At 42.8% G+C, this 9,603-nt stretch overlaps 1 protein-coding gene across 1 annotated transcript; it reads right to left on the bottom strand.

Moving 5' to 3' along the window:
* Positions 1-788: 788 nt before the first annotated feature.
* Positions 789-8,125, bottom strand: slc2a5 (solute carrier family 2 member 5). Its single transcript, XM_005733057.1, has 12 exons — positions 8,081-8,125; positions 7,879-7,977; positions 7,633-7,793; positions 7,429-7,553; positions 7,186-7,338; positions 6,958-7,083; positions 5,970-6,157; positions 5,730-5,840; positions 5,526-5,627; positions 2,916-2,991; positions 2,567-2,694; positions 789-1,013 (listed from the first exon to the last, which is right to left on the bottom strand). The coding sequence occupies exons 1-12, from the start codon at positions 8,123-8,125 to the stop codon at positions 789-791; spliced, it is 1,539 nt and encodes a 512-aa protein (XP_005733114.1).
* Between the last annotated feature and the right edge of the window lie 1,478 nt (positions 8,126-9,603).

Genomic DNA, 9,603 nt, shown 5'->3' with positions numbered 1-9,603 from the left:
TTACAAGCTGCCAAACATATCTACATGTAAGGGATGGCTGAATTCACTTTGCAGTGTTTGCTTCTTTCGTTTTTCTTTCCTTTAGGTGGATTTCACAATTCAAGGTCTATCAGATATGGTGGGTGGTTTTAAAATTTGATATTGATCTGCAATTAAAGTTAGATTGGTGATTCTCCAGCCTGATTCTTTTTTTCTGTTGTCCTCAGAAACTGGCTCTTTGTTTCCTTTGATGCTCAATTTCCAGGAGAAAGATTCTGGCAGTTATGCTTTGGCCAGACCAAAACTGAGCATGTACGGAGGGGTGCAGCTGGACAGTCAGTACAGATGTTCCTGATGCTTCTGTTTGTATGAGCTTCAACATGCTGCAACAAGCCAGAATATCATCTGTTGATGTTGGGGATTTGATTGAATTGTTGGTGAAGGGTTTATGGTATGTTTTACAAAGGATAAAATGCTTTTCAAGGCGCCTACAGGCCAATATTAAAAAGACGTCACAGCTTGAGCCATGTACTGCATTCATATGTCATCAATAAAAGCTTACAAGAGACCTGCCGTCTGCTCACTGACTCCTTCACACGTCCTTAACGCTGCATCTAGTGCACTCACCGACTCACAGCAAACCTTAGCCTGCATGGAAATCTACCAACATCTGCAGGCACAAATACAAAGAAAAGGCACACAGAGGCATCTAAAATTAAAACACTGTCAAGTCTTCTACCACACACACACTCCCTCGCTCCACACCCGCAGCGAATACTTCCTCTTCTATCAATGTTCTCCTTCTTTCTTCAGAAGGGCGTGGCCTTCTGTGCATCCTGTGGGCTCTCTTTGAGGTCTTTTGGTGGCAGATCGCCGTCACCCAGATTTAACTCCACTTTGTTCCTCTTTGCAAACATCTGGAAGACCTCCAGGAAGGTCTTCTTCTTTGTTTCGGGCACCACCAGCCAGATGTAGATCAGGGTGACCAGACAGATGACGGCAAAAATGATGAAGCTGTAGGGGCCCAGGCCTCGCTGGGGAGAGAAGGAGAGGAAATGTGATTTCTGGGTCCTCGACATGAAATGTAAATATGTCAGGAAGACAAACAGAGCAAACAAGGTGAGGTCAAAAGTGAAACACTGCTCTTTATAGATGTTTCACAAGCATCTTCTTCCCTTGATTACACTTTCAGGTTTAAACTTGTAAGAGGAAGTAAACATGAGATGAAGCTTATGTTTATATCTAAGATCACGTCATTCAGTGAAAACTCCTACACATAATGTGTCCTTATTTAAGATTTTACAATATGTTTTCTGGTGTTATAATATTCAAGCTCCGACATTATGTTTCAGGTGTTGTAAATGCAGTAAAAAATGTTTCTGGTGCTCTCTGCATGTTTGCATTCCTCATGTATCTTCCTCCTCCTCATTGCCTATGTTGTGCCTCTTCTTGTCCTCCTCTTATTTTGTTTTCTCTGTCTGTGTTTGTGTACGAGGAGTAGGTGAGCCACTCCCTTTCCAGTTTTTCCCACTTCACTCGACGACCGAAACCAACACTGTTCTCTTGTGCTTAGATCCACCAGCTTCCCGCCTGCCTGCCTGTTTTAATCAGCTGCTTTGATCACCCCGGGCTCCAGTCTGCCCTGTTTACTGTGAGTCAAACAACAAGCCAGCTTTGCACACAGAAACTGTTCCTGACTAGTTAAGCAGCCAGCAACACTAAGCCATCCACCTAAAATAAACTCCTTCTTTTCTTCACATGCACAATAAATGTTCTAAGTGTCACCTAAAGGTGGAGTGTGCATCAGTTGTGATAGGTCCAAACTGTATTCTCTAGCATGACAGCAATCAATAATAAACAGGAGGAACCAACTGGTTTTTTTTTTTGTTCTCAGTTTGATACCTGAATCAAACTTGGTGCTGAACCATTAGGAAAATGTTGCAAAAGGAAAAAATATATCTGAAATCTACTTTTTCTACTTTACCTGAGCACTCGAAGCACTTTATACAAAACGCTTAATTTGCCAATTCCAATGAAGACTTTTTTCTCTCTGCTGAAGTGCTTTCTATCTGACACTCACTGGTTTCTTCAGCTCTGCCACCTCCAGCTCAGCCTCCTGACTTTTTCTTAGCACCACAGTCTCCAAACCATTCATCATAGCAGGTCTCACTACCATCTTGTAATCTTTCCCTTTCACTCTTGCTGCTATCTTGTTATAAATCATCCTTGACACTCATTTCTAGCCACTCCACCCTGACTGCAATCTACTGCAATCCTCTCCTCTCTTACGCACTGTTTGTTGCAGCATATTCTTTACTTAATTCTTATATTTGTGTTGCAAGGATGAAATGCAAACGAGTGCACTTAAATCTTTTCTAAACAGGTTAATCCCTGTTTAGAAAAGCAATCCCTTGTTTGCAAATCTATGCAAATTGCAAAGAAAATATCAAAGTAATCCAATTCTAAGTGGCATAAAAGATCACATTACAGTGAGGATGTGGGGGGAACTGCCTTGCTGGTTATGCTCGACAAAACATCTGGAACTAATTCCACTGAAGTCTGAGCCTGCAGCAATTGAGAAACTAACCTCGAGGAAGGGGAAGACAAGGCCAACAATGAAGTTGGAGAGCCAGTGGACGGAGCCGGCCACCATGAACGCCGCAGGCCTGGCTGTTTGCCGGAACATCTCAGTGGCCACCACATAAGGAATGGGACCTGCAGAACAAAAATGCAATTAACCACAACCAAAACACTCGAGACAGACATCATCAGTCTTCACAGTCAGAGAGGATGCTCATGTCTCAAACAAACTGAGTGCTGATGTACAAACTTTGATTATAAGCCTGGTTACATCTAAACAACACTTCAGCTAATGGAGCGCCCTGCTGTAATCAGTATGTGTGTAAATACCCACAGGTCTACTCAGACAGACTCACTCGGTCCTATGGCATGTCCGATGACGTAGATGATGACAGAGGCGATGCTGACATAGGGCATCCATGTCACAGTCTCCTGCAAACACAGACAAGCAGCTCTCAGTAACTATTCCTTCTGATGTTTGTAAGCAGGAGCAACAGTAACGGCTCCACATGGAGGCCTTGAGGATCAAAGGCAGATGATTAATGTGCCTACTCTCCATTGTGTCTCTAAATTGTGCCTTTACTGCTGCTGAAAATGACGCCTGTCTGAAAACATTGGCTCCAGGTGAGGTTGCAGGTTTGAAGGAGGGCAGCACTGCGTTGGCGGTTCTCTCTAATAGTCAGTGTTTAGTGTCAGGTGTCATGGCTCCTGCAAATAAAGGGGCCAAAATATCACTTTACTGTCTCAGACCATGATGGGAATCCTAGACGTACAACATGATTACAGGCTGGTAATCTGTAGCACAGTGACACCGTTTGTTATTTTGGCTTTTTACTGGTTGTGTCTTGTTTAATTATTTTGCCAATCTGTCATCATGTCAGATTCTGCTGTTCCTTAGCTGTCCTGCAGGAGTTCTCACTGTGGCTTTTCAGAAATGGCCAAAACATGGGGATAAAGTGCAGGTGAAATTAAATCAAACATAAAGAGATGTGGGTCTCCACACCCACCTGAATCCAATTTCCTGTTATTTATCATGTGCCAGATGTTTGGTTTAGCTTTTAAAAAACAACAACAACAAAAAAAACAAAACAAAACAAAACACCAGAAGCCCTTCTTGACACAATCCCAAAGGGATTTGGGTCTCCTCCCTATACTGAACTGGGATCTTTTGCCTGTTAGTCAGATGTATAAACCACTACACTATGGAGACAGAGATGTTTTTATATATAATGTCTCATTTTTAGGAAACACAAAAGTAATTAGACAGCTGACAAACAGTTGCATAGTTAAGTGTGGCCTGTACCCTTTTACAAATTAAACTGATAACATATAATCTTAATTTACTGCCAACAGCCACTAATCCTTTCAAAAAAAAATCCATATCATCGTTGTGCATATCAGTTTCAACATCTACAATCTGGAGACACCTTCATGAATGGAAATAGAGGATTTATAATATCACCCTGGTAATAACCCTGGCAGGTTTTAGATCTCACCCTGGGTCAACACACCTGAATCAAATGATTAGTTTGAAGCCCTCCAGTCCTCTGGAGGGCTTCAAGACATGTTGAGGAGGTAATTTAGCCATTTAAATCAGCTGTGTTGGATCATCTAAAACCTGTAGGACACTGGCCCTTGAGGCCTGGAGTTCCCGTCCCCTGTTTTATAACAAGGTGCGAACTACTGGTTACACTCAAGAACAGGAAGGCCGGATTAGACTAAACTCTAAAAGGCCTGCACAGATCTGGAAAAAAAAATCTTGGGATAAATGAAAGCAAGATGAACCAGAATGACGGAAGAAGAAAAAAAATGGAGAAGCAGAGAAACAGTTCTGGATCTGAAGCATACTGCACCATCTGTCAAACATGGTGGAGGCAATGCTATGGCATGGGCATGAATGACTTGAACCAAACCACTGGCGTTTGTTGCTGACATGGCTGCTGATAGAAGTAACAGGACAAACTGTAAAGTGTACAGGGCTATACTCTGTGCTCAGATTTGAAGTGCTCAGACAATGTTTCACAGTAGTTTGATGGCCAATCTCAACCCAAGCACAGCAGCTTTGCAGTTTTAGTATATGTACAACTATGTATAAAACGTATGCAACTTCTGAACAGCGATTGGACAAGTTTTCGTAAAACTACTTGATTAAAATCTGAAAATTTGTATTTGATTCATACGTCATTTACAAACATGTAAAGAGGCAAAACTACAAAAACCTGTTTGACATATTATTGACTAACTGTCCACAGTAGAGGCCTTTGCAACAGTGCAGGTTCAAACTGGGACCCACGTTCTGGACTCTAAGTAAGCCAAAAGTCTGTCCACTCTGAGTTAAATGCATGAAAGATGAGTGGGGGAAAAAAGCCATAATCAGTGGTGGTCTCAACAGCAGTAGAGTGCCTCTATTTTAATGCAGTGGGGTTAAAACTATGGAGTGGACTAACGCCTTCATAATGTTAAATTTTATTCAGTGCTTTTAATTAATTAATTATTCAACAGAGCTGTAACCCAGTGGGGACAAAGTGTAGGTGAGAGCAGAAAATTAAAATCACACAGATTAAGATGAAAATTTTAAAGGCCTGTTGCTGTAGCCTTGTAGGAATGAGGATTTTGGTGGCTGCTGTTGGAAAAAAAAAGAGTGTCCTGGTTATCCAAAAATATGCTGAACAATGACTTAAATTCAGTAACATAGAAGCATAATATGTGAAATGCTGTTAAAATTACAAGCAGCTCACATTTACGAACTCACCTCTAACTATAATTAGTACATTTTTAGACTATAGCTGCAATTAAATCAATCTCACGAGGCGTTACTCTCTGATCCACTGATCCTGAGATCATAAACAGGATCTTGCAAATCTCCTCTGATTCTTTCCAGGTTGGGGAACTAATAACTGAACCACTAGAGAGCAGCAGAGTGACAGGTTGCAGGCATTAGTAGCGCTGACAGGTCTGTACCATACCTGCAAGTTGAGTGCGACAGTGAGCAGCACACAGGCTCCGCAGCAGATCCCAAAACCACAGAGGAGGAGCAGGCGGCGACCTGAGGCTTCCACGATGAACACCTGGGATGACAAAACCCCCGTTCACAGTGGTTATCTCCATCTCACATGATCAAACAGCAGACAGACAAACAGCTCCTCCCCTCAGTTTTGCTGGGTACCTACAGCAGTTATGGTCATAAAGACATTCACTGCTCCCGTTCCCACTGTGACATACTGGATGTCACTCTCCCTGACTCCTGCAGAGCCGTATATGCTGTCTGCATAGTAGTAGATCTGAGAGAAAAGAGAGAAATGCATTATGGTTATAACACGACAGCCTGTGAATAAGCAAGAACATAGATGTTGTCATGCATCCTGAGTTATTGTGTGAGGGACGAGGACAACTGGATGGGCACGTCTCACCGCATTGACACCCGACAGCTGCTGGCCCATGTTCATGACGACTATGGAGATCAGCTGCCAGCGAAGAGAGCGCTGGGACAGCAGGGAGAACACACTCAAGTGACCTTCGACCTTCTCGGACTGGTCCTCCTGACGCATCTCCAACAGCTCGCTATCCACGTCATCCCACCCACGCAGGCGCTGCAGTGCTAAGAGTGGAAATGCATACAGTACCATAAATGCTCAGTTTATCTTCGATGTGTAGTGTAGTTATGTGCGAAATGTGAATGATGGTGGTGATGATGATGGTGAAACCCTGGGTTTCGGCACCAGTGTGGTGTGAATAAGGCACGGTGGGACCACAGATTGTTATTGAGAGCCATCTTTATTCATTCCACGGCTGCAGGAACACCACCATCATTCACCAACCCGAGTCCCCGTGTTTTAACAGGCAGGCGTGATTGCGGATGCCGTGAAGGTGCGTCCGCACGGCATCGCCGACCACGGCTCACCACAGAGATTTTTCATCAACCCTGCTCAACAAAGATACCGGGGAACTGGTGACACTTGTTGGAGATGTGGGGGAGATGGAGCTAACCATTTCCATATCTTTTGGGATTGCAAAGTTATTCGCCAGTACTGGTCTCTAATCCACGAATGTCTACAAAATGTTTTTTCATTTTTTTCCCTTTAACCTTTGAGATTTTTGTGTAACACACCAGTGGATAAATTGAATTCTAATGATAGAAGACGTTTGTATATCCTACTGGCTGCGAGTAACAAGCCCCTTACGAGGAGATGGTTTAAGCCTGAACCACCAACGATGGAAGATTGGATACATTCTGTACAAGAGACATATACGATGGAAAAATTGTCATTTTCTCTTAAACTTCAGAGGGATACCTTCTACAGAATATGGTCTAAATGAACAGAATACGTTAAGCCTGTTAGGTGTGATTTTTTTATGAACCATGCTTTTTTTTATGTTGATGACATCGCACTTTCTTACCTTTCGTTGCTTTCTTCTCGTCTCCATTCTGGATGAGCATGTACCTGGGGCTCTCAGGGAAGAAGGGGAGCAGCAGGAGCTGAATCGCGGCAGGAATACTAGTAAGGCCAAGCATGAGGGTCCAGCCTGGACACACACAAGGAACACAGATACGCTTTTAAACTTATTCTTAAGACCATGTCTCAGCATCTGATGAATAAATGATCAAACATGTACAAACTTAACTACCTGTGCTGTTTCCCAGTATGTTTCTAATGCCCAGCACTTGGGCGCAGAGGATCCCAACAGTGATGAAGAGTTGCGGAACAATGCCGAGAGCTCCCCTCAGGTTTTTGGGAGCGATCTCACCCAGATACATGGGCACCACATTGGAAGAGAGACCTGCAGATGGGAAAGCATGCACGTGTGAAGCTAAACCGCCTGATCACGCCTGATCCTTAACCTGGACTGTTGTTAAATTCGGGAGCTGACCTGCACAGATGCCTACTATAAACCTGGCCACAATGATGATCTCGTAGGACTTGGCGATCTCACTGACTCCCATCATTATAGCAGGGACGATGGAGAAGATGTTGTTGAAGAGGAGGGTGCCCTTCCTGTAGCAGGGATGAAGCATTAGTTGCAAGAAACATGCAGAGCATGCTAAACTACACGTGGAATGAAGCAGATTCTCACCTCCCAAGTTTGTTGGCCAGAGGGGCCACCATCAGAGAGCCGAAGAAGCCCCCGAGAGGGAACATGGACACGGAGAGAGACCAGAGCAGAGTCAGGACGTTCTCCTCCATCGGGCTGTGGTAACGCTCCATGTAGGTTGTATTATAAAACTGCTGCATGAACTGAAAAGAGCAGGAGAGCACTGATAGGAACGAATTATCTTCCCAGCGAGTTCCATTCAAGCTTTTCTTTCTTTAATCAGCTTACCTGCGATGGAGAGTTGACCACAGAGACATTATAGCCGTACTGGAAGGACGAACCAAAGGCAGCTATGAGTGTTGCCAGCACCAGGACTACAGTTAGCCTCTGTTTTTTGTTGGGGAGAGGGGGACAACATCAGAGCGCTATTTGAAAAGTCAGAAAAGAAAATTGTGACCATGGTTGTGATCACACGTGGACTGTAACTCACCCCTTTCCTCTCCACAGGCTTTCCCCATTCCTCGGTGTCCGCCATGGCCGTGTTTGGGCTCGCTGTCACTTTCAGCAGTAATAACAGCACACTTTATTATTACTGCCCACTGGATCCTGCCTGCCCTTTGGACACCAGATTAGAGAGCGTGGCATTGGTTTATGGTTATCGCACTCATGTTGCTGACTGTGCTCTCTGGTTAATTTTTTTTTATGTAATACACCTGAAAGATTAAAAGCTTACTTGAATGTTGATATCTAACTCTTATATTGCACTGTATCCTTGACTAAACAGGATCAGTGGATGCAGCTGTCATTAAAGAAAAAAATGATAAGGATAACGCATCTTTATTGCTGATCCATGCGCAGGCTGCACTGCATCAGATGGATTTATTAAAATAATACAACAGCAACAACTTCAGCATTTACTGTCAAACAGTTTGAAAGGTTTATCTGCTTGCACCTCTCATCGATGACACTAAAAAACTGTTTGTTTGTTCGCCCTTGCACAAACACCACAGCTGTAAACATTTCTTTTCCCAAATGTTTGCTTTGTCAGAAATCTGTCATGCACACCATCATCTCTTATCTCTAAAGCCGAGCCTGCTTGTCGATACAACGCCCCTGAGGCTATTTGCTCCTGGAGCTGGATGTTACTTGCTTCAAAGCACAAACAAACAAACAAACCAAAGAAAAAAAGCAAACAATTACATTTCAGAACTACTTCTGCTCAGAGTAAACTATTATTGAGGCAGTCTTGGAAGAATAGACTGAGTTTTACTGAAATAAAATGAATGAAACCAGAGTTTGTTTTTATACATGAAGGTAATAAAAAGCAGTAAATGTTTACTACACAGTTGCGCTATTTTAAATTTGCTGTTTTAGAGAAAACTCTTTTTATTTTAAATAGAATTATTTACATAAAGTAACAGGTTTCATCAACAGGTTCATTTTAGATTTTAAAACATGCAAATGAGGCCTTTTACTCCTTTGGATACAAAGAGGTTTGGCTTGGATGGCAGTCAAAGAGCTTGAAACTTTAACAAATCTGACATAAGATGTGATAAAAAGAATTCCAGCTACTCAGACGAGCAAAAATTATGGAGACTGTTACCAACCTCCCTCAATTCGTATCAAGATGCTGACATTTTCTACATTGTTCACATTATCAGTGTAAAACTACAGCAAAAAGCTGTGGTCTGGAAGTGAAAGGTTAAGGCCTTGAAGTAAGGTTGGAGCAGGGTTATGGTGCTTTGATAGCATAAATTTTAACATTATGGGGGTTTACATATAGAACCAAGTGTAACCTTTATTAGGTTACACTTGCAGGTTCAGTGCAGGTTCACTTCCAGTTTAAAACCTTACTCCCATGTTTAAAAAAAGATTTACAGTCAGTTCAAGGGGTTAACATGCACATATCAGCACAGAAACATGCACACAACACTGCCGTAATAAAATGCTATCATGATAATGACAGTGTTGTGGAGATATGTGAAGGTGTTACTGTGAGGGTTGCAACAACAA

The sequence above is a fragment of the Pundamilia nyererei genome, unplaced genomic scaffold (genome assembly GCF_000239375.1).
Source record: "Pundamilia nyererei isolate P.nyererei 1_Seehausen unplaced genomic scaffold, PunNye1.0 scaffold00049, whole genome shotgun sequence".
NCBI lineage: Eukaryota > Metazoa > Chordata > Actinopteri > Cichliformes > Cichlidae > Pundamilia > Pundamilia nyererei.
This window is presented reverse-complemented; position numbering and strand designations above follow the sequence as displayed.